Source organism: Lissotriton vulgaris, chromosome 2_1 (assembly GCF_964263255.1).
Source record: "Lissotriton vulgaris chromosome 2_1, aLisVul1.2, whole genome shotgun sequence".
Classification (NCBI taxonomy): Eukaryota; Metazoa; Chordata; class Amphibia; order Caudata; family Salamandridae; genus Lissotriton; species Lissotriton vulgaris.
This window is the reverse complement of record NC_141687.1, coordinates 21,345,302-21,371,200: the sequence shown is the minus strand read 5'-3', so window position 1 is coordinate 21,371,200 and position 25,899 is coordinate 21,345,302. Positions and strand designations below refer to the sequence as shown.

Genomic DNA, 25,899 nt, shown 5'->3' with positions numbered 1-25,899 from the left:
GACCATAATAGTAGGTACATCTATAAAGGTTTGATTAGGCTCGAGAGCAGAGAAGGAAGGACCACTGTTTAGAACGAGGCAGGATCTCCGGAGACACGCCTGACGAAGGTCAACATTGACCGAAATGCATTGGGTGAACTTAATTGTAAACTGAGGATTCAAGTTTCATAATGTGCCTGTGATTAGGCCCGGATGGGCAAATCTGGAGCATTTAAAATACACAAAAATATTGAACCTTGTACCTTTGACGTGATGGATAAAATTATGAAGAATGAACAGAAATACTTTGAAGACTTTTGAGTACGTGAATAATGTGGATTACATATGTGCATAAGGCTGTGCAGCACTTAGGTGACTCCTAACTGCGTGTCACACCTTCTTCATGTATTTACACATGTGCATCTGGGACGGGGCACAGTAGAGCGTATGCACGCCAAATTGGAGGACCTGTAGGGAAAAGATGAACTTTAAAAAACATGGGTGTACTTCGAGACAATTTTTGACGACATCTATAAAGGTTGCCAGTCCTCTGTAATTTAAAATAATAATAAGTCTTGAGGTCATATCTCACAACTGTTCCTGAAAGGACGAGGAGGAGAAACAAACAGGGTGATCAATATTGTTAAATATCCAGCCCAACACAACAGACAGAATCCCTCACTCCAGCTAGGGTCGACACGTTTCAACTAGGCAAATGCAAAGCCCGGACGTGACACTAAATAGAGCATTCTATGAAATCATCTGCACTTATGTGCAACATCACTTTTCTGTTTTTGTTTACTTCCTTTAAAAGTCGTCGATCATTAAGGCAGCTCCAAAGCTGCTTCCATTTTATATGTAAAGTTTAATATTTGTGCTGATAAGAGGGAGAAATACAGCTTTAGGTGACTTTCCAAATTTGTCTCCTGGCCAGGACATATAAGTACTAGTCATGCATTGGCGGTACTTGTTGTTTACTTGTGTCCAAACATCATGCACTGAGGGAGAACTTGTGAGAATTTGGCCTGGCATATGCTGTCCACTATTCTAGTGGGCACCGTGCACCAGTCCAAACAACCCTTATTGATGGTAGATTAAAGATAACCTTATAGAAAGCTATCCTAGTGGTAGCTGTGGAGAGCAGCCTTCAGGCTAAGCCTTGAAGGAATGTAAAGCAGCTTGTTTTACCAGTCTATAATCCCATGAATGACCAAATGAAAGGATAACCACACCAGGTATATATATAAAATATATGTATATATTCTAAACACATCCCTCTAGTCTCTTTATGAGGCTAGAGGCAAAAGTACATTCAGTAAACTTATTTAGTACACAGTAAATTAGCACTCTATATGTTGAGCCCTAGGGGCGTACCAAACCATATATTAAGAAAGTGGTATAAGAACCACGACTGACATAGATACAAGGCCTAGAGCCTTTAGAACCGCTGGGGCCACCAGGAACCACGCAAGGTAGTGACACAGGGGACCCACGGGGGACGTGTGCAGTGTCTAAACACAGCTGTGAATCACTATTTACTTCTATGGGGAAAGTCACGGTTGGAAAATTACAGATTAAGGACACTTAGAAGAGGACTTGGAGCAAACCCCTTCAGAACTAGGAGGTTCTAGAGTCAACACCCACGGTAGCACCGGAGTACTCGAGTTACCTCACCCAGGGAAGCCGGGTGCATAGGTGTCTTTTCGTGTCGGGTTTCGTCGTCGATTTCAATGGCGAGCTGCTGAAAAATGCTGCAGGCAACCAAGTAGAAAGTGTCCGGGTGGATCCAAGGGTGGATTGGAGATCTGAAGAACCTGAAAGCAGAGGGGACAGAGTCTGGGTCACTTGCCAGTGACCAGGAAGGCGAGTAGAAGATGCCGACCGATGTAGGGTGATTTCAGGTGAAGAAGGTGAAGCTTGACTCTTCCACCACGAGGACCAGGAGGGGTCAATGACAACCAGGAGCTGTCCCACGAAGGATGTAGAGTGCTGCGGTGCCGGTTTCCGGATTGGACCCAACAAACCTTGGCAACAGCAACCCACGCAGAAGGCAGAGATTGGCTTCGGTGCAGACCAGCAAGTTCTGAGGGACTCACCCTTCGGAGGTGAGTCAGGGCACGTCTGGAGCAACCGGGAAAGCCCAAACAGAAGAGTTACCTTCGTGGGGACCCACCAGTTGACGGAACAAGGGATTGCGAAGGGGCCTTGAGCAGAAATTCTAGAAGCGGGCTCACAGAACACTTGTGAAGTGTAGGTCCACAATCTTCGGTGCAGATGGTGTTCGGGGATTGGATTACAAGTAGCCCAATGCACAACTTCGGGAAAGCTCGGGAAGTCGATGCACTAGCAAATGTGCACGGTGTCCAGGAGTTCCGGTCCCACGTTACTCGTGAGGGCTGCGGGTCTCACCTTTGCTGGGATCTCGTGTTGGCCTCAGAAGTATGGAAATCCATGTCCTGAGTCGCAAATCCGTCGGGATTCAGCGGGAGCCTTGGAAATGCAGACTTGCAAGATGCTTCTTTGGTGCCTGTTTGAACAGGGGAGTCACTCCTTGACCCCAAGGGAGATTCTTCCGTCTTCTAGTCGATGTAGAATGTTGAAGTTCCAGGATATATGTTGCAGAGTTTCGTCTAGGTGTTGGGGTCCCATACTTATACTAAGTTAGGGGGTTGGACATACTCTGAAGACCCACCTGTGGGAGGATCCATAGAGGGGGATGGCTACACCCCTTTCCCATTGTCCAGTTTTGCGCCAGAGCAGGGGCTGAGTGCCCCTGCAACCGGTTTGAACTGGGATATGGACAGAGACACCAAGTGTGCCCCCAGCACTGTCTGAAAAGCATTCTCTGAATGCACCCACCCAGCCCCAATACACTAAAGCCTGTCTGGGAGGTGGATACACCGCCTTGTGACAGGAAACCTATTTTCCAGGCCTCCCCTGCCAGAGTTTCGTCCAGCAGCAGGAGGCCAGACTCGTGTCTGTGGCTGCAGCATCCATTTTGTGATGCTGGGGCTCTTTTAAACTATTACCGGTTAGGTCAGAGTGTACATGTCTTTCCCTCTAGAAGGGTGGAATTCTACCCCCACGGCCAGGACTGGCTGGGGGTAGGATTCCAAAGTGTTTGATACCAAATACAATATCTTTCCATGCAGCCATTCCAAAGTTAGCATTTACTGCAAGGTTATAATGCACTTAAGAGTATGTGGTCTGGTTGCATCACAGAACAGCTACAGAGAATAGGCTCCGAAAGCTGCAGAGGGGCCCTGCTCATGCATGGGCACCCTCTCACACAAAACCAAGCACTCTGCTGTCAGGATTGTCAAGGCCTCCATAGGAGTGACTTATAGGTTTATATGTGTCAGTGTTTAAAGGTAGATATAGGTAGCCTATATCTTAGTAAGGGGTGCATGCACCACCTTACCCAGGCTGCAGTAGCAGACCTGTGGTGCCATTTTGGAAGGCTTCCCATGGGTGGCATAATAAATGCTTCAGCCCCTGGTAGGCCTCTGGGGTACCTATGCCCTTAGTACCATATACTAGGGACTCACAAGGGTAACCCAGTAACCAATCCGGAGTGTACCTAAAGTGCATGCAATCAATGTAGAGAGGAAGCAGCTAGGCTGGGGTCCGGGATAGCAGGGCCCCAGCCAGACTAAAGTCGAAAAACAGTGAAACACCAGCAAAAAGTGGGGGTAACGATAGTCAGCAGATCCTTCTCTCCTACAGAACTAATAGCATGAGATGGTGCAAAACACACCGTTTAATCATCCCAGTCTCTGTTCACCAGGATCCCCACTCGTACCAGACCATCATTGACAGAGCAGCCCTGAAATAGTAAGGCTTTATTTTTGGACACTCTTCGAACGCCCTGCTGAGTGCAAGTGGAAGGTCTTAATTATACCTCCACCTGTGATGTATCATGATGCAATGCATGCTTGAGACCTTACCGAACACCTGCAGTCTTGCAGACGCCTTGCACTCTCCAGCGTCGCATGTGTAGGTCCCAGCATCTTCCAAGCAGCACTGGTTGAACTGCAGAAACCGCCGACGTCCCATGGAGTAGATGCGGCAGTTTGGGCTCGGCTTCAGCTCCTTCCCGTTCTAAGGTAAGGAAAAAACTATCCATTAGAGACTCAAATCTCAACACTGGATCTGTACTTTGTAGGGCTTGACTTTCGTTAACACCTTATTGTCCATACACTCCAACAGGATTGCAACCTTCACCATCAGAACAAGCAACACACCATAGTAACCTCCTCGAGACTGACCGAGACTTCTTTACAGACTACAGTGTACTTTACAGTCACAATCAACATGTCAAAAACACTAACCATTTTTCTTTTAAGAACACATTTTTAAGACAAACATTTTTTAGACTGAACTGGAGTGGAAAGAAGCCCCCAGGGGCCACCTGTGAAAAATGTTTCATTGCCTCTTCGTGCGAAGTAGAGAAGGATGCTGCTCTTATTTTATTCATCTTGGGGGCAAATTTACAAGCGCATGGTGCCGCCGGAGCGTCACTTTTTTGGACGCACAGGCGGCACAGTGGCCTGCTCATATTTACAAGGCCATGTAAAGTCACCCTGTGTCACTTTTCATGGCCTTGTAAATATGGCCCCTTTCACGCATTACTCAGTAATGAATGCTGCTGTGGGTGTCCTACGCAACACCCATAGAACCTGACACATTCCAGATTTACGACGCTTTGTAAGCTGGGAACGCGTCCGAATCTGACGCCTCCCAGGGGAGACGTATGAGTGGCACTACGAGGAGAAATACTTGTATTTATCCTTGTTTTTCCCTCTTTGTATGCATGCTTCATTCTGCAGCCCGCATGAAAAGAGGAAACGCTGTCAATGATGATTTTTGTGCAGGAATGTGTCCCTTCCTGCATAAAAACGATCATCTCTGCAACGCAGGCACTGTTGCAACATGATGTTAGGGGGTCTGTGTTGGCGCACGGCTTCTGTTTGAGTGGTGCTGCAGGGGAAGGACAAGAATGCGCCATATCTTGTAGATAAGGCTCCTTCTAGCCCTATTATTTTGATGCGCGGCAGTGCAGCAGGAAGGGTGGTTGCCCTGCATTCAAATATGGTAAATGAGGCTGTGGGGCCTTTACAAGGGCTTGAGATGCCCACGCATCACGCACGGTGACACAAGGCAACTCAAAACCGTTACTAGGATTTACCAAGACACCTTGCTTGCGTTACTCTGCTTTGGGGGGCGTTCCATGGGTGGATCCTGGGTGTTCCATGGGTGGAGCATGGGCGTTCCATGGGTGGAGAATGGGCGCTGCATGGGTGGAGCATGGGCGTTCCATGGGTGGAGAATGGGCGCTGCATGGGTGGAGCATGGGCGTTCCATGGGTGGAGCATGGGTGCTCCATGGGTGGAGCATGGGCGTTCCATGGGTGGAGCATGGGCGTTCCATGGGTGAGCGTTCCATGGGTGGAGTGGTGGCATTCCATTGGTGGGCGTTCCATGGGTGGAGTGTGGGCGTTCCATGGTGGGCGTTCCATGGATGGACGTTCCATGGGCGTTCCATGGGTGGAGCATGGGCGTTCCCTCGCATCCAACCAGGGGTTTGTGATGAACTCCCAAATTTACTAAGGTTAGCAAACCTGGGATTACGTCAAAGTGGTTCGCCTTCCCAACAGCGGCGTGACAAAGAAAAATATGTATGTCATTTTCTCTTTCTTGTGGGCTACATCCTGCAGTGCACATAGAAAGAGGGAAATGCATGTAAGGATTGGTTTTGTGCTTAGTTTGTAAAACAATTAAGTGCCAGGGCCCTTCCCGGAAGGGCAACGACACCCTGCACAATGCATTGCCCCTGCCAGCGCTGCCAATGACAGTTCTAACATAACCCCTAACCATGGCACTCTCACACGTTTGACAATTCAGACTATTTCAGGCCCCACAACGCTATATTAATGGTGGGAGAGGCTGGTATTATTCATTTTCAATGCAAATTGACGCAATAAACACAGTTGCTGTGCTCCTTTCAAATGTAAACAGAGAGCGCAACCATATGGTAGACTGTCACTAGTGCCGGTGCTGAGAATTAAGTGTGGGCGCTGAGCACTGGACATTACCGGCTCAAATTAAGGACTGTGCAGGATGCTCTCTCTTCCTGCACAAAAGCGATCCTGAATGCAACGCAGGCACCCGTGCACCCTGGTGCAAGAGTGCCTCTGTTGGTGCTCGGCAGAACTCAGTGCGTCAGCGCAGGGAGAGAACAAGAATGCGTTCTATCTTGGTAGATAAGGGGCACTCCTGCTCGCTCCCTGTCACGCAGGGCAGCAAGTTGTCCAGCTGCGTTGCAGGACTTTTGGATAAATCTGCCCCTTGGTCTTTCCTGACTCAAGGCCAGTTGACGCTGAGCCCCTGAGTTCCAACACACATCATACCCACTGGCCAGCACTGCCAAACCCAGCATGGCCTCTCCATTACACCCAGTGTCACAGCACAAAACAACTCTCTGAAATATCTATCTGACCAACCCTTCATCCACCATTCATCACCTCTAACAAGAGCGCGCTTCGCAGTCCCACTCCAGCGCCCTGAATACCAACCAGTGCCATCCAATTCACGCAGCGATTGGTCAGCTTCAAACCCACGACTCAATCATCAGAACACTGAGCCACCCTCTTACAATCAGCATCTCAAGCAGCATCCATTCCAGCAGCACAAACCCCAGCCAGTGACATCCATGGGACCGAAAGATGCTGCCCGACCCGCCCCACTGCATCACCTTGAACCACTTGACGTCAGCCATGGCGCGGGACAGTTCACACTGCAGGGTGGCGCCGGCCGTCTCTGCAACCCCAACATCCTGCGGCTCCTTCACAATGGTGATTGGTGGCTCTAAGGTGGGAGAAGAGAGAGGCGAAGTGTGAGAGAAAGTCTGAAGTGGTATCCCACAGGAAAAGCATGGTATTCACTCGAAGACTTGTAATCTCCAGAACTGTGCCACAGACGTAAGAGGCGAGAACTGAATTCAAACACACACAAATGCACACATACACACTCGCATGTGTGCGCTCAAACACAGGCACACACACACACATCTACACATACACACACACGCACGCACACACTAACACACACACACATATATTCACACACATCCATCACTCAATAGGACAACACTGCACACACACAAAAAAAATACATAACAACCAGACATGGGGGCTTATTTACAAGAGGCCCTCCGTCTGCAATGTTACTTTTATTGATGCTCTGATGGCGCAGGACTCTCAATCAAATCAAAGCTACCCTGTGTGGTTCTGCGCCACCTCATCCATATGGAGTGAGACAAAACAGCGCGAATCACTGCCATGCCTTACCCTGCATCAAGGAGACGCTCCATGGGCGTTGCGGTGGGTGTTCCCACGCAAGACCCATAGACTTGGACGCTGCCCCAGATTAACTTAATCGTGTAAACGTGGGGCAGCAACAACACCGTACGCCTCCCCAGAACAGGCATAATGAGGAGAAATATGTTCATTTCTGCTAGCTTTCTGACTCCTTTCATGTGTGTTGTATTCTTCAGCACACATGGAAAGAGGAAAACACCTGTATGCATTGCTTTTGTTCATGAATGTGCCCCTTCCTACACAAAAACAACCCTGCCAGCAACAGAGCCACCCTTACACAGGGGTGCAAGGGTGCCTATGTTGGCACTTGACAGCAAATTGTGCACCAGCGCAGGGAGAAAGGACAGGAATGCACTGTATTGAACAAGGTACTTACCTTCGGTAACGCTTTTTCTGGTAGTTACAGTATCTGCCTGTGGATTCCTCACCTTGTGAATATCCCCCTTGCGCCAGCAACGTTCGGAAAATTCTTCGTAGCACGCCGGCGTGGACGACGTCATAGGAGCACGGCATCGCGCGCGACTCCGTCTGACGTCACCGACTCCTCATAAGGCCCACGTCGGCGTGATGACGTCAGTTCCGCCCTTTTTTCCGTGCCTTCAAGGCACCCGGACGGACCAACAAGTACATATATATATATATACAATGTACACAGTACATGCAACCAAAAACAATTAAAGTGCAAAACTATACAATTTCAGATATACAAAATCATAAATACATTTGCACACAAACCCAGGTAGAGCAGAGTGGACAACGGGGAGGCGGGTGGGTCAGTGAGGAATCCACAGGCAGATACTGTATCTACCAGAAAAAGCGTTACCGAAGGTAAGTAACTTGTTCTTCTGATAGATACATCTGCCGTGTGGATTCCTCACCTTGTGAATAGAGTCCCACAGCAGTCCCCACTCCCGGAGGAGGGTGACCACTCTGCTATACCAGGAAATCCTGGAGAACAGAGCGCGCGAAGTGGCCGTCCCTCCTCACCTCAGCATCCAAGCAGTAGTGCTTCGCAAAAGTGTGGAGGGAAGCCCACGTCGCGGCCCTGCAAATGTCCTCAACAGGAACACCTCTAGACAATGCAGAAGTAGCAGACATCGCTCTAGTTGAATGAGCTCTAATACCCTCAGGAGGGTCCTTACCCGCCAGAGAGTAGCAAATCTTGATGCAGAGAATAATCCATCTGGAAAGTGTGCGCTTGTGCACCGCTCTGCCCTTCTTGCAGCCAGCAAAACCCACGAAGAGCTGATCGTCAATACGATAGTCCTTAGTCCTATCAAGATAGAAACTAACCGCTCTCTTCAGGTCCAGGCGATGAAGCCTCTCCTCCTCCTTGGAAGGGTGTGGAGGAGGATAGAAGGTAGGCAGGGTAATGGATTGTCCTAGGTGGAAGGGAGTAACCACCTTAGGCAGAAAAGCAGCCCTGGTCCTGAGAACCATTCTTTCAGCATGGATAGACAAGAACGGGGGCTTGGAACTAAGAGCCTGAAGCTCACTTACCCTCCTTGCCGAGGTAATTGCAACCAAGAAGACCGTTTTAAAAGAAAGAAGCCTCATTGGACACTTATGTAAGGGTTCAAACGGGGAACCCATCAGATAGGTTAACACAAGATTCAAGTCCCAATGAGGCACAATAAAGGGAGAAGGAGGGAACTTATTAGTAAGCCCCTTCAAAAATCTTAATACCACAGGAGATTTAAAAAGAGAGGGCTGATCCGGCAAACAGAGAAATGCCGACAAGGCCGAAAGATAACCTTTAACAGTGGCAACAGCAAACCCTTGCCGTGCCAGAGAAAGAGCAAACAACAAAATATCAGACAAATGAGCCTTTAACGGATCAACATCCCTCTCCCTACACCTAGAGACAAACTTAGACCACCTTTGCGAATAGATGGACTTGGTGGAGTCGCGCCTGGCAGAAAGAATGACATCCACCACATCGTGAGGGAGAGAGAAAGAATTCAGATTGCCCAGTTCAATCTCCAGGCATGAAGGTGTAATGTCTGGAGGTGGGGGTGTGGAACCTGCCCCTCCATCTGAGAGAGGAGGTCTGCCCTGAAAGGGAGACGGAGCGGCGGGTGAGAGGAGAGGTGGAGAAGATCTGTGTACCACACCCTTCTTGGCCATTCCGGGGCGACCAATATGACTTGGGCCCGGTCTTGGCTAATCTTCCTCAGAAACCGAGGAATCAAGGGTATGGGAGGAAACACGTAAAGGAGCTGACCTCCCCAGCTCAACTGAAACGCGTCCCCTAATGCTCCTTGCATCGGATACTGGAGACTGCAGAATGACGGGCAGTGAGCATTCTCGCGAGTGGCAAACAGATCCACCCGAGGAGTTCCCCACATCTGAAAGATGCTGTGAACAACCTCCGGGTGAAGTCTCCACTCGTGATCGGCAGAGAACTGCTGACTGAGAACGTCCGCACGCACGTTCAGGACACCGGCCAGGTGATTTGCCATCAGACAAATCTGGTGGTCCTGAACCCAGGACCAGAGACGCAGAGCCTCTTTGCAAAGACACCACGACCCTACTCCTCCCTGCTTGTTGATGTACCACATCGCGGTCGTGTTGTCCGTCAGGACTTGGACCGACCGACCGCGAAGGGAAGGGAGGAAGGCCTTGAGTGCCAGACGTATGGCCCGCAATTCCAGAAGGTTGATGTGAAGCAACCTTTCCTCTGGAGACCAAAGACCCTTGACCTCCATGACCTCCAAATCCTCCAGATGAGCACCCCACCCTAGAGTGGACGCATCCGTTATCACCGTGGCAACCGATGGAGGCAGATGGAAAGGCTTTCCTTGTGACAGATTGCCTTCCACGCCCCACCAAGACAGATCCGCCGCAGTTTCTCTGGAGATATTCACTGACTCCCCGAGATCTCTGTTGTGCTGATACCACTGCCTGCGGAGGCACCACTGGAGTGCCCTCATGTGCCAGCGTGCATGGTTGACCAGGAGAATGCAAGAAGCCATCAGACCGAGCAGACGAAGGACCTTCAGGACCGGAACAACCGCTCCATTGTGAAATAAAGGAATCATTTCCTGAATGTCGCGAATCCTTTGTGGAGGAGGGAATGCACGACATACAGTAGTGTCCAGTACCGCACCAATGAACAGGTTGCGCTGGGAGGGCACAAGGTGAGATTTGGGCACGTTTATCGAAAAACCCGACCTGAACAACAGCTGCGATGTCTCTTGCAGGTGATGAAGCACCTTCTCGGGCGACTCCGCTTTGATCAGCCAGTCGTCCAGATACGGGAATACAGGAATCCCCGACCTCCTGAGATGTGCCCCCACCACTGCCATCAACTTGGTGAAAACTCGAGGCGCAGTAGTAAGACCAAACGGAAGGACCGCAAACTGGTAGTGTTGCGATCCCACCGTAAAACGGAGATACTTCCTGTGCGACTTCAGGATCGGGATGTGAAAATACGCATCCTGCAAGTTGATTGACACCATCCAGTCTTCTTCCAACAGCGCTTGAAGAACCTGCACAAGAGTGAGCATTTTGAATTTCTCCTGCTTGAGATAGAGATTCAAAATCCTGAGGTCCAGGATAGGACGTAACCTGCCATCCTTCTTGGGGATCAGGAAATACCGGGAGTAGCACCCCTAACCCCTTTCCTGCTCTGGAACCACCTCTATTGCACCTTTTTTGAACAAAGCCAGGACTTCTTCCTGCAGGTGAATAAGGTGGTCCTCCGAACAAAAACCCTGGCAAGGAGGGTAATTGGGAGGGAACTCCTGGAAAGGAAGAGCATACCCATTCTCTACGAGATTGAGAACCCAAAGATCTGATGTAACCGATTCCCAATCCCGTAGAAAATGGGTAAGCCGACCCCCCACCGGAGCCACATGATCCAGAATGGCGGATCTAGGGCTGCTTTGCTGCAGAGGGAGGGGGTTGATTATTAGAGGAAGAGGAGGAGGAGGAGGCCTGGCGTCCACGTCCACGGCCTCTTTGCTTTCCTCTATAGGTTTTATACAGAGGATTCTGACGCTGCTGCTGCTGCTGCCCTTGGCTGTAGGAACGAAAATTGGATCTACCAAATCCCCTAACTTCCTAGCCGCAGAACCCCTTGTCTGAAGGCCCAAAGACTTCGCCGTAGCCCGGCTGTCCTTGAATCTCTCCAGGGCTACGTCAGCCTTCTTACCAAAGAGGCCTGTCCCATCAAATGGCAAGTCCAACAAGGTAGACTGAACATCAGAAGAAAAATCGGAGGACTTAAGCCATGCGGCCCTTCTTGTTGCAACAGTAGAGCCCATTATCCTGGCAACAGAGTCCACCGTGTCCATACCACTCTGTATAACCATACGAGCTGCAGCCTTAGTATCAGCGACCACCTTGTTAAAGTTCTTCCTATCGTCCTCCGGAAGCTTAGAAGAAAGTTGTTTAACAGAGCCCATCAACGCATGAACATACCTCCCCAATAGGCAAGTAGCATTGGTGGATTTCAAGGCCATGCTACCCGAGGAGAAAATCTTTTTAGCAGACTGGTCCAATATTATAGAGTCCTTGTCTGCCGGCACCTGAGGGAAAGAGCCCGCAGCCCTCCTGGAACAGGCGGCCTGCACTACCAGACTCTCCGGAGCAGGATGCGAGGAAAGAAATTCAGGGTCATCAGGAGCCACCCTGTAACGCCTTGCCACTGACCTGGAAACCGCAGGAGCAGTCAAAGGTCTCTTCCAAACCTCCTTTATCGGCTCAGTCAATGCCTCCGTAAAAGGAAGTGTAGGCTCCACAATTGAAGAAGGCGAATGCAAAACTTCCGTAAGGATGTTGGGCTTGTATTCAACTGTGGGCAAAGTCAAGCCTAGCAAATCTGCAGCCTTCCTAATAACAACATGATAGGGTGCTAAGTCCTTAGATCGAGTATCTGAAACGGATGTCAAACCCCACTCAGGAGAAAGTTCCAGGCCACTTGCGCTTTGGAGGTCCTCAAAACAATCCCCCTGATCTTGCAACTCTCCTTCCTCAACCTCGGAGTCCATATACTCCTTCTCCTCCAAGAGGCGTTGTGCCCTGCGCCTCGACCATTCCATGTGGACCGAAGTCAATGGGTCCAGCAACGACTCTGACGGCGCCGGAGCCGACGTCGAGCGAGGAACCTGAGGACGGGAAGCACCACGATCCGAATCACCACGAAGCCGATCCGGAGTCGGCGAAGCCGCATGCGAAGTCAACGACCTCGGCGGCGTCGCACCGAGCCAAGGAGTACAAGGCGTCGGCATAAACGGCATAAAGGGGGCCGGGGCATAAGCCTGGGGCACACCTAAATTAAAAGACAAAGGACCCATGGGACCAACAGGCGCACCAGTGGGGTACATAGCCCTCGAGTAAACACCAAACATGGCGTTTAAAAACTGCGAGGGATCCTGACCTGGACCTGGAAAGGGAGGGTACGAACCCAACGGCCGCTCCGAAGGAGGCTGATCCGGTAAAGGTGCACCGTGGCCCTCTTGATCTTCAGACTCCACAACCGGAGTCGGTGCTCGAGGAACCTCTTCTTCATGCACTGAAGAGTGGTGCGACTCCAGATCCTGATCCTGCTCCTGCTCCTGAACTGGAGAGCCCACATGAGATTGAGCTGGAGAAGGAGACACGAAGTCCTTGTGATGTTTACGTGACTTCTTCCTCGAATCCGAAGACTCCTTGCCAGAGTGATGTCTGGAGTGATGTTTACTCCTCTTATGCTTCTTTCTCGAGGAGCTCGAAGCACGGCCCGAGGCCGACTTGGATCCGGACCTCGACCTCCCTCTGTACCTCGACCTCTCTCCGGACCTTGATCTCTCTCTCGATCTCGACCTCGCCTTGGTCCTCAAAGCCGACCTCGACTTCGACCGCGACATCTGCCTCGACTTCGAGCGCCTGGACACCGACCTCGAAGACCTTCCGGCTTCTCTTCCCTTCACCTTCGCGAGCAGAAGCTTCGCCTCCCGCTCTCGCAAGGCCTTGGGGTTCATCTTGAAACAGGAACGACAGTTCTTAACATCGTGATCCGATCCAAGACACCACAGACAGTCGGAATGCGGATCGGTGATCGACATCATATGGGCACAGGAACCACATTGTTTGAAACCCGTCTTCCTCGACGACATCCTCGGCGAAGAAGTAAATCTCAACAGAGAAACTGTAACAGCTAAACAGTGATAAGATACAAAAGTATCGCAGAAGATCCCAGAAACCGTTAGCGTCGACGACGCGAAAAAAAGGGAACTGACGTCATCACGCCGACGTGGGCCTTATGAGGAGTCGGTGACGTCAGACGGAGTCGCGCGCAATGCCGTGCTCCTATGACGTCGTCCACGCCGGCGTGCTACGAAGAATTTTCCGAACGTTTCTGGCGCAAGGGGGATATTCACAAGGTGAGTAATCCACACGGCAGATGTATCTATCAGAATTATAAATACGGTGCATTCCTTCCCTTTCATTATGACGTTGGCAGCACAGCCAGAGGACGTGTGCCGCTGCCCTACGCCAATCCCTCATACATAAGGCCAAGAGTGTGCATAACCACGCTGTACACATTTACTCATCACCCAAATCCATGAACATTTACATCCCTCACATTTATAACACACAGTCACAGTCAGCATCACTCAAGCATGCTACAAACACTGCACACCTGCTCGACACACCTAATCTACACACACACATGCACACACACACACACATACACATTTAACTCTATAATACTACAAACATCCGTTTCATCCTGTCCACCACACAAACTACTCTCACACCACACTACTGTGTGATAAGTGCACATTCCACAGACCCACCGCACAAAAACTCCTGACTCCCCTTTACAGTCCCCACACTGGCCAGGTAAACTCATCGGATGTACCTCTCACACACAAACACCTTGAACTGGCCCTGCAGTGAAGGGTAACACAGACTGCTGTTTAGAGAAAGACAATCCAGGCAGGGCGTGCTTTAAAGCGCAGTACACAGTCAGCAGGGGGACCAGATGACACGCCTACATCAGGGGTGCGAAACTGATGAGAAGGACGGTCAACTCTCCTAGGGGAGCATTTACAACAAAGAGGCATGCACACAGCGAGGACAGGACCTAGCTGGAGGGTGTGGGTCTGACATCAGCAGCATGCACACTGCAAGGGTCAGGACACACACAGCCAGGGTCAGAACACACACAGTGAGGACCATGACACACACAGTAAGGGTCAGAACACACACAGTAAGGGTCAGGACGCACATTGAGGGTCAGAACACACACAGCAAGGGTCAGAACACACACAGCGAGGGTCAGGACGCACAGTGAGGGTCAGGACCCACACAGTACTCTGCCACCACCAGACATGTTTTTGAACTCTTGGGGTGAGAGCCAGCACTTTCAGAGGGCAGAAACAAAGCCTGCTCTGGGCAGAGGTGCTTCACGCCTCCTCCAGGACAGGATGATATTCCTGCGCGGGAAGCTTCAAAAGCAACGCCACCTTTGAAATCCAACCCAGCAACCTCCAGATAGTGCGGGAAACCAAGACCCCTTTCATGATCCTCTTTTGGCAGGAGGAAAGGAAGAGGGCCCCTCCGATAGACTGCACCACCATTAGGGCAGGGCAGGTGATATGAACCCCTCTCCTGAAAGTCCGTCTTGAAATGGTGAGAAAACCTCTGATCAGGGCTAGGGTGGTGTCTCTTACCACAGTAAGTGGTCACTAGAGGGTGTAGACTCCCTAAAAATAGATAGCCCATTGGCTATTACCTGTCTCCCCTTGTAATGCCCCAAAATTCAGAATTTAGGTGGCAACCCGTGACATGAACATCAGATCCGCCAGACAAGAGAAGACCAGGAGAAAGAAGAGCCACTGCACGAGAACTGAAGCCCTGCGGCAGCAGCACAAATGCACCAAACCCTGCCAGCTGCTGCCAGGACTTGATAATTTCTGCTGCTGTGGCATTCTGAAACCTGCAAGGACTCCAAGACCCAAGGAGCACCTCCAGCCTTCAAGAAATTGCTGTCAAACTCCCTTGGAATGGAGGCACCATTACCCGTCACACGTCATGCAACGAGCCTCTGAAGTCAGGTTTGTCGACTTGTTGCTCCTTGATGACTTTGACGCAGAAGCAAGAAAAGGTACAACAGCTCCAGAGGGTCAGATCAGCCTCTCCACCAAAATTGGAGGAACTAGGTCAAACTGGGGCTGCGGTGCGGGATCGGGCCATGCCACGAGGCCGGGTCCAACAGTCTTAGGTCCTGGGAGTAGGTTTTACATCTCAGGATGGAACAATCCCTCTACCCCTATGACTGTGTCCCGGTCCGTCCCCTCTTCCTCCTCCTTTCCCTCTCCATGTGCTGCCACCCAAGCCCTCAAACTGGTCTGCAGTTCCCCCTTCTTGGCACCACGCTTAAAAAAACACTCCCATCTTCTGGCAAAAGTCTCTAAGCTGGGCTGCAGAATAGGTTTCCAGTTCCTCCAGAGCAAATTCCATTTTGCTGATGAGAGATATCGGGACAATCACTTGGGAAGAATTGGTTCAAAGGGGCAATTCGAAACTACCTCCACCCACCACCAGGACTAAATTTAGAAAAAGCAAAAAAAAATAATTGGGAAGTCCGCCAGGAGAAAACTCAAGGTGTAGGCCCGTGGAGTACACTTAGTTACTGCAGAGTAGACGCAAACACTGTTCTCATCCCACCGCTAGACACCAAACATGTTGGACCTGGGGTCTCCAAGTCACATAGGGTAGCCTGATCCAGAGCAGGACGGTCTATTTCAAAAGCCTCAAGGTTAAGTTTGCGTCACACCCTCACAATAACTCAGCATCGATCCATTCAAAAACGACACTACACCACGTTCTTAGGAAAATATGTACTGTTTTATAAAAATAACTCTGTTCTCTTTTAGATATCTCTTCTGACAGTTTAGTTGCTGTACAAGTATTTCTAACAATTTCTTTGCATCAACACAACAGATCCCTTTTACTGAGTGAAATACTTATTTTCCCAATTTAAAAGTTCTAAACATCCACTTTACAGTTTTAACTAAACAGCGGCAAGTGGGGTGTCTCCCGAGGGAGTATTCAGAAAGATTGTTAAACTTAAAAGCTCTTCGACTTTCCAGCTAGAATGTGATATAGGTTTGGCACCCTTGATAACTTTAATAAAATGACATTGACACTATGCGGAAAGGAAGCTGTCCTTCACAAAGGTACTAGGTTTCTCTGTGTCATTTCAGATGGAAGGAAAATTAGTTACACAACCTGCCTCGCTAAGGGACATCAGAGATTTACCACATCAAATTGGCAGACAGCTTTCTCCCCCACCTCTGAAATGAAAGTGTTAAGTAACCTCACAGACAGTAATGGCCTATAAATAACCTCCGAGGCCTTTCTCCCTGCTTATAAAGGTAACACTGGCTTTCTGAAGCTCAATCCTCCCTGTCCTGCCACCTCGATTCTTCTAGTCAAGAAAGAGAGGAAGTGTCTAAACTCCGGGACCTTCTATGGGGAGGTCCCGGTCCACTCGTTTTCCCCCAGTTCGCTCCTTACTTCAACAACTGGGCATCTATCGCCAAAGTCCTGTGAAGCAGGGTAAGCCAGCAGTACCGCCAGGCCTCAGTTCACTCCCCGCTGTGCCTCTCCCGCAGGTCGTTCCACTCGTTCACAGGATTGGCACTCGGGAACAGCTACGCGGCCTGAAAGGAAGCGGCGGCCGCTCCTCTCACTTCTCCTCACCATGCACCGCCTCTGCCGTCCTCCGAGAAAGCGGCACCACCGCCCAAACGCCAGCGACCAGTGTTCTCTCCACTGAGCCGGCTCGGTCGTGGCAATCCTCCTGTCGCCGCTCCGCCCCTACCCTGGGACTAGCGTTCTCCTCACTGGGCCTGCGCGATCCCGCGGAGGCCCGGCTCTCTCAGATGCGCCCCTCCTTCACAGGGACTACTGCTCTCCTCGCTGAGCCTGCACAATTCCGCAGCGACTCTCTCCTCACAGCCACGCTACCGCAAGACACTGCCCTGTCTCCTCCTCAGGCACTCTCGTTCCTCGCTTATCTCACCCATGGGGATTTCTATTCCCGCTGTGGCAGTTTCTAGATCAGGTGAGAGGGGGTGAGAAGGGGAGAGCGTGAAGCGCGTATGGCCATAACAAAAGGAGTACAAGGAGGGATGGGAGGGTTCAATTCCCCAGCATCGATTCTCTTCTTCGGGGGTAATGTCCTCAAAGTTTCTAAAAAGCTTACCCACTGGACCACAGGGCAGAACGATCTCTCAGTTCAGTCCCCCAAGTTCACTCCCAGTCCCTTCCCAAGGCTGGGGGGTCGATTTTCCAGGTTTTTGGGAGGACTTGTGTCCAGGGTCAACAGGAATCCAACGTGGCAGGGCTAGGTCAGTAGCTACAAGGGGGAAGGGGTGGTGAAGCAGTAAGGAAGCAACCCTACACTGGGAAGTCAACCCTCTGGGTATCCTACCCCCGCCTTATACTACAGCATGTACTCCAGCTGACTCTCTCTGTAAGACAAAATGGCTGCCCTGCAGCTGACCTTTTATAGGCTGGCCTCAAAAGGTCCAGAAGGGACCAGAAGGTTCTGGAAGATCCCTATTCTAACCTATGGGTCCTGTCCTGAGGTGACCGTTATGGCAGTTACTGTCCACCATTTTGTGGTTCTTGTGGGTTTCTAGTCAGAAAAGGCACCTGGGCCTCAGGAAAAAGGACTATGAGGGCAAAAGAGCATCTAACCCCCTAGGTCAATACCACAAAAATCCAGTGGACATAAAAAGATAACAAGGTTTGAGGGGCCAAAAAGGTGACAAAATAAATAATTAATTAGGAGGGACTACCCAAAGGGCAGACAGGTCCAACACGCGTCCCTCCCAGCTGAAAGTGGGGAGAGCTACCCAACCCCTTGGGAGTCCTCATCACTAAGGCGGAAATACCTAGAGAGACCGTCTGCATTGGCGTGGTCCACTCCAGGCCGATGTTCCACCCGGAAGTCCATTCCCTGTAGGGAGATGGACCATCTCAACAACTTGGGATTTTCCCCCTTCATTTGCATCAGCCAACGAAGAGGTCGATGGTCAGTCTGAACCAGGAAGTGCGAGCCAAACAGGTATGGCCGCAACTTCTTCACAGCCCACACCACCGCAAAAGCTTCCCGCTCAATTGCACTCCACTTCTGTTCCCGGGGAAGCAGTCTCCTGGATAAGAAGACTACAGGCTGATCCAGGCCCTCTTCATTTAGTTGAGATAACACTGCCCCAATGCCATGCTCTGATGCATCTGTCTGGACAATGAACTCTTTGGAGAAGTCTGGGGCCCTCAGGACCGGTGCTGCACACATTGCCTGCTTCAATTTCACAAAGGCTTGCTGACAAGCCTCTGTCCAGACTACCCATCGAGGTTGTTTCTTGGATGCGAGCTCTGTGAGGGGTGCTACAATAGTGCCATACCCCTTCACAAAGCGACAGTAGTAGCCTGTGAGGCCCAGGAAAGCTCGGACCTCAGTCTGGGTCTTGGGGGGTTCCCAGGCCATGATTGCCTCAATCTTTGCCTGGAGGGGCTGCACAGTCCCCCTACCCACCAAGTGTCCAAGGTACACAACCGACCCCTGCCCAATCTGACATTTACTGGCCTTGATTGTTAAGCCAGCCTGCTTCAGGGCCTGGAGAACAGCTTGCAAGTGACGCAGATGGTCCTCCAAACTGCTGTTGAAGACAGCAATGTCATCCAGGTAAGCAGCGGAGAAAGCCTCCATTCCGGAGAGGACCTGGTTCACCAGCCTCTGAAAAGTGGCAGGGGCGTTCTTGAGCCCAAAGGGCATCACACAGAACTGGAAGTGTCCCTCAAGCGTGGAGAAAGCTTTTGCTCCATCTGTAAGGGAGATCTGCCAGTTCCCTGAAGTAAGGTCAAAGGTACTCAGATATTGGGCAGCTCCCAGCCGGTCAATCAATTCATCTGCCCTAGGGATCGGATGAGCATCAGTCTTGGTCACTGAGTAAAGGCCCCGGTAATCCACACAGAACCTCAGTTCTGGAGTGGTGCCTGGTGGGGCAGCTTTTGGTACCAAAACCACCGGACTGGACCAGGGGCTACTGGAAGGTTCAATAACTCCTAGCTCCAGCATCTTGGTAACCTCACTGTGGATGCTGGCCTTCACCTTGTCTGACAGCCGGTAGGTCTTTGACTGGTCCTTCCCGGGACAAGGGAGAACAACGAAGAGTACTGCTCCAGTATCTGGCGGCAGTCCTCCCGCTGCTCAGGAGTTAGGGATGGGGAGAGAATCACTCCCTCCACCGACCCATCCTTTTCCTGAGACGAAAACAGGTCAGGAAGAGGCTCGCTTTCCGCTTCCTCTCCTCCATCAGTCACCATCATCAAGATGACCTCGGGCCTCTCATGGTGGGGTTTGAGGGGATTAGCATGCAGCACATGTAGGGGCTGTCGAGGGGTCTTAAGATCCACCAGGTAGGTGGCCTTGCCCTTCTTTTCCAACACCTCAAAGGGGCCTGTCCAGCGATCCTGGAGAGCGCTTAGCTCTCCAGGCTCCATCACCCACACCTTCTGGCCAGGCTCCAACTCCACTGGGTGGGCGTTGTGGTCATACCACTCTTTCATTACTGATTGACTGGCTTCCAAGTTGTCAGAAGCTTGCTTCCACAGCTTGGTCATTTAGCTCCGGAAACCCAGCATGTAGCTCACCACATCCTGGGGAGGCTTCCTGGGAGATTTTTCCCATCCATCCTTCACCAGGCTGAGAGGTCCACGCACAGGGTGCCCATACAGAAGCTGCGGCACTTCCCTGTAGGAGAATAGCAAACAGGGCAGGAGGACGTCCCATTTCCTCTGCAGGCTCTCAGGCAGACTTCTTATCATGCCTTTCAAGGTCTTGTTGAACCTTTCTACCAGTTCATTGGACTGGGGGTGGTATGGAGTGGTGAACCGGTATGTCACTCCACACTCCTTCTACATTGCCCGCATATATGCTGACATGAAGTTAGTCTCCCTGTCGGACACAACTTCTTTGGGGAAACCCACTCGGATAAAGATCCCCATCAGGGCCCTAGCCACAACAGGTGCAGTAACAGTCCTCAGAGGAATTGCCTCTGGGTACCGCGTGGTGTGATCCACCAGAACCAGGATAAACCTGTGACCAGCGGTAGTTGGTGGATCCAATGGCCCCACAATGTCGATGCCCACCCTTTCAAAGGGGGTGCTAATGACAGGAAGTGGTTCCAGGGGAGCTTTCAGCTTCACCCCTGTCTTCCCACTGGCTTGACAGGATACACACGTCCGGCAATATGTGTCGGATGCCACTTTCATCTGAGGCCAGTAAAAGTGGGGGACAAGCCGGGCAAAAGGTCTTGTCCTGACCTAAGTGTCCTGCCAAGGGAATCTCATGAGCCAATTCTAGAAGAAAGGCTCGGTATCGTTGAGGGACTACCAGGGCCCGTGATGAACCGGGCAAAGGTACCTTGGGTTCACATTAGAGGAGTCCGTCCTCCCAGTAAATATGATAGTGCCCTGCAACTATTCCCTGCTGCCTGGGCTTCGGCCTGTCACCTCAGTCCCTCAAGGGTAAGGCACTCCTTCTGGCCCTTACAGAACTCTTCTCTGGTAGGCCCTCCCTCCACATGCCACTCGGCAGGGATAGGTAAGTCCTCCAGGGAGACTACTTCCCCCTCCACGGACTCCTGGTCCACCACCGCAGGTGGCCGATCTGTCTCATGGGGTGTGGAAGCCGAAGCAGGCTTCTCCTGTCTTCGGGTCTGTCCCTTTTTGGCAGCGGGCTGGGCCATTGTTCCAGGCTCCAGCCCAGGCGAACTCCCTCTCTGGGCAGTCTCAGACCTTGTGCTTGCACAGGCCCAGTCAGGTGTACCCAGCATCTCCGAATGAGTCCGGTATTCCACCTCTCTCCAAGCATTGTGCTCCATGTCATTTCCCTTTGTGTAGTTAAGGAGATAGGTCCCGGGATGTAGGGTCGGCTGGACCATATACTACTTTTTAGAAAAAATAGATGCCAACCCCACCAATTTTCAAGTGCTCAAAACTGCGAGCAAACAAATCAAATTGAATTCCAGATTTGTTCGGTATATTTATTTATACCCTTTACTTAGAAATTTTCAACATGTAAGATCAGACAACCTGTCTGAGAAAGACACTCAACATGTAACAACTAGCATGAAACAATACAACAAAGTAATACAAATCACAAGATGAATTACAAACAAACAATTATGTGATACACCTTTTGTATATTGAGTGATAGCAAGCGATAAATCTCTGCACATATTGAAACAACACTCAATAAAGCATAATCAGTATTTCAACTAAATGAAAGAGACACGTTCAAGGTAAAAATTGAAGAATATAAACTAATTAATCAGTGAGACTCAGAAATGAATTCTGTATCCTTCGTATATTCTTTCAATACTGCCGACGCGTTTCGAATCCGTAAAACAAGTTGACGGACTCTCATCAGGGCTCAATCAATGTAGTTCTGCAAGGTGTTTTTGTTTAAAAAAAGGAGAGACAAAAAGAGAGCAGCGTGTCACCAACCATTGTCAATAACAGGGTGACTGCCCCCAGTACCCCACATAGCCCTTTGTGTACCTGAGAGTGGCTCCGGAGACCTTATCTCGGGGATCTTTTAACACCAATGCGTGTAGCGGGACCTTGTTATCTGCAAGATAACATCAAGCTCAGAATGTGCAAAAGCAGTGTACTTCAAGTTTATGCACACGCGGGTGAACCCGCTAAACACAGAAGAAAATTCAAAGTTCATACCTCGGACAGTGGCAAGTGTTTCTCCCTGTCCCCATTATTCAGATATCCTGTAGAGCCTTATTTGACCTGTAAATAGCGAACCAAAGTCGCTACATTAAGTCCAATGCAGCATTTCAAAGGACGTGTAAAAGCATTTTAAGTGACATTTCGGATCAGATTGGTTAGATCTGAAACGCATACCTGGAAACACAACGTTCGATCACAAAGTTTCTGGGAAATCCTTACGATCACAGGTCTCTAGAAGCTGGCCGATCTATAATGGCAAAGAGCGGAGCACAATTTTAAAGCCTGCTCACAGACAGACTATTTTCGCTAAAGGCTTGAACGGAAGAAATCCATTTGCCAGTTACCTGCACTTGCACGTCGCAGGTTCGCGATCAGACCGCTGTGTGTTCATAAAGCGGAATGCAGCGGTGTTCGAATCACGCCGCGCTGTCTCCTTTCCCTCAGCTTATAACCTGCCAGCCAAAAGCGGGAGACTTGTAACTTGTCATCCCCGATTCAGAGTGCAAATATTGCTGTCGTCTATTCTCATGAGCACTCACCAGTTCAGTTAGGGCTCCATCGTTAGGCTGCCAGATTCAATTCAGAAACGCCAGCGCCATCTTTAGGGCGGGGATATAAACAATCAATGAGTACCTGGAACTGTGGGACATGTAGTTCCGACTGGGTCCAGCATTACTAATGTGGAGTGGAGCACTAAAATACCACGTAGTCACAGGCTTATAGCCTTGAGACTTCAGACATACTGTTCAATCCAGTTTGGGCGCTATTGAATCTCATAATCAAATAGGCTTCTTTGCGCAACAAGGTTTCCTCAATGTCGACAAGACCTTTTTTGGTGGGCATTGTGTACAATACTGTCCAAGAAAAATCAGTTTCTGCATGTGATTTGTCTACAAAGTGTTGGACCATAGGTGCACTAAGCACTTTATTTTTAATACGGGATCGATGTTGTGTAATCCTTGTGTTGACTTGCTGGTTAGTTTTCCCGATGTACAGTTTTGGGCACCCATAAATGATGGCATACACGACGTTTTTGGTCCTGCAATTTGAAAACCCTTTGTTGGTCCATTTCACTTGCTTATGTTCGAATTCACAACCCTCAAGACAGGACCCACAGGAAACACAATTCCCACACTTGTGGTGTCCCTCAACAGGTTTGAGACCCCATTTGGATAATAGGTCTTGCTTGGGTCTGGGTGTAGCCATATCGGCACGTACTAAATGTTGGCCGATACTCCTATTCTTTTTGTAGGCAAAAATGGGCCTAGGGAAAGGGCACTCCAATTCTTCCAACAAGTGCCAATTTTTCAGGACCATCTGTCTCACTCGATGTGTGTCTGGTCCGAAAGTCGTGACGCACACCATTTGTTCCAATTCCCGTTTAGCTTTATTCTGCAGTAGACATTCCCTTGGCGTGTAGCGTGCCCTTTTGTATGAGTGTTTCAGCATCTTCTTAGGGTACCCACGGGTGATCATCTCATCACAGAACTTGTCCGCATGATGGTCAAAGTCCTCCAGACTCGAGCAGTTATACAATATGGCTACCTCTGGAGCATAGGGGCAGCCCATGGCCGTCCCTTTGATTTGCATATAGAATTGATCATTGAACCGGAAGTAATTCTTTTTCAATGTCAATTCCGCAAGTTGTACAATAAATTTGGTCGGTACTCTGTGCGGTCTCTCTCTGGTGTCCAAATACATTTCTATCACCTCAAGCGCCTCATCTTGAGGGATCTGTGTATATAAGGACGTGACGTCCATTGTGACCATAATTTCAGATTCAGGATCAAATTCCATATCCTCCACTTTGACTAGGAAATCGGTGGTATCCTTTAGGTAGGACCTTACTCCACTGACAAAAGGTTTTAAAAAGAAATCGATGTATTTGGAGATAGGCTCCAAACACGAATCACACCCCGAGACTATAGGCCGTCCCGGGGGATCAGTCAGGTTTTTGTGAATTTTTGGGAGAAGGTACAACACTGGGGTTCGAGGGAACTTCTTCACAAGATATTCACTTTCTTTATCACCTACATATCCACTGGCTTTGCCCTCCTGAATCAATTCCATTATCATTCCTTGAATTTCCTTAACTGGGTCTCCCTGCAGTTTCCTGTACCGTCCTTATATACACAGATCCCTCAAGACGAGGCGCTTGAGGTGATAGAAATGTATTTGGCGCATATTGTATATGGCGCAATATGAACAAATGTTCATTGAAAACAATAATCCCTTTCACAAACACATCAAGCAATGGCTACGGTACATCGATGACGTGTGGCCCCTGTGGCAGGGGAGCCACACCGAATTGATGGCCTTCCATCAGTGGCTCAATAATAAACATCAGGATATTAAATTCTCCCTTGAACAGAGTAAAACTGTCATGACGTTCTTGGACGTCTAAATCACTTGTAGTGAGGGGCACCTGAAATCATCACTTCACCGCAAAAAGACAGACAAAAACGCCATTCTCCATCATCGGAGTGCTCATCCACGGAACTTGAAAAGCAACTTACCTTAGGGACAACTACTCCGGATTTGCAGAAACTGCTCGAGTCTGGAGGACTTTGACCATCATGCGGACAAGTTCTGTGATGAGATGATCACCCGTGGGTACCCTAAGAAGATGCTGAAACACTCATACAAAAGGGCACGCTATACGCCAAGGGAATGTCTACTGCAGAATAAAGCTAAACGGGAATTGGAACAAATGGTGTGCGTCACGACTTTCGGACCAGACACACATCGAGTGAGACAGATGGTCCTGAAAAATTGGCACTTGTTGGAAGAATTGGAGTGCCCTTTCCCTAGGCCCATTTTTGCCTACAAAAAGAATAGGAGTATCGGCCAACATTTAGTACGTGCCAATATGGCTACACCCAGACCCAAGCAAGACCTATTATCCAAATGGGGTCTCAAACCTGTTGAGGGACACCACAAGTGTGGGAATTGTGTTTCCTGTGGGTCCTGTCTTGAGGGTTGTGAATTCGAACATAAGCAAGTGAAATGGACCAACAAAGGGTTTTCAAATTGCAGGACCAAAAACGTCGTGTATGCCATCATTTATGGGTGCCCAAAACTGTACATCGGGAAAACTAACCAGCAAGTCAACACAAGGATTACACAACATCGATCCCGTATTAAAAATAAAGTGCTTAGTGCACCTATGGTCCAACACTTTGTAGACAAATCACATGCAGAAACTGATTTTTCCTGGACAGTATTGTACACAATGCCCACCAAAAAAGGTCTTGTCGACATTGAGGAAACCTTGTTGCGCAAAGAAGCCTATTTGATTATGAGATTCAATAGCGCCCAAACTGGATTGAACAGTATGTCTGAAGTCTCAAGGCTATAAGCCTGTGACTACGTGGTATTTTAGTGCTCCACTCCACATTAGTAATGCTGGACCCAGTCGGAACTACATGTCCCACAGTTCCATGTACTCATTGATTGTTTATATCCCCGCCCTAAAGATGGCGCTGGCGTTTCTGAATTGAATCTGGCAGCCTAACGATGGTGCCCTAACTGAACTGGTGAGTGCTCATGAGAATAGACGACAGCAATATTTGCACTCTGAATCGGGGATGACAAGTTACAAGTCTCCCGCTTTTGGCTGGCAGGTTATAAGCTGAGGGAAAGGAGACAGCGCGGCGTGATTTGAACACCGCTGCATTCCGCTTTATGAACACACAGCGGTCTGATCGCGAACCTGCGACGTGCAAGTGCAGGTAACTGGCAAATGGATTTCTTCCGTTCAAGCCTTTAGCGAAAATAGTCTGTCTGTGAGC

The 25,899-nt window shown here is 49.8% G+C and overlaps 1 protein-coding gene across 3 annotated transcripts in view; it reads right to left on the bottom strand.

Moving 5' to 3' along the window:
• Positions 1-25,899, bottom strand: part of OBSL1 (obscurin like cytoskeletal adaptor 1) — a 548,309-nt gene that overhangs the window by 92,114 nt on the left and 430,296 nt on the right. For all 3 annotated transcript variants that reach the window (XM_086954344.1, XM_086954343.1, XM_086954342.1), the window contains 2 exons: positions 6,733-6,845; positions 3,927-4,080 (listed from right to left, as the gene is read on the bottom strand). In XM_086954344.1, the coding sequence (XP_086810470.1) occupies positions 3,927-4,080; positions 6,733-6,845 (267 nt within the window). The remainder of the gene's footprint in view (positions 1-3,926; positions 4,081-6,732; positions 6,846-25,899) is intronic.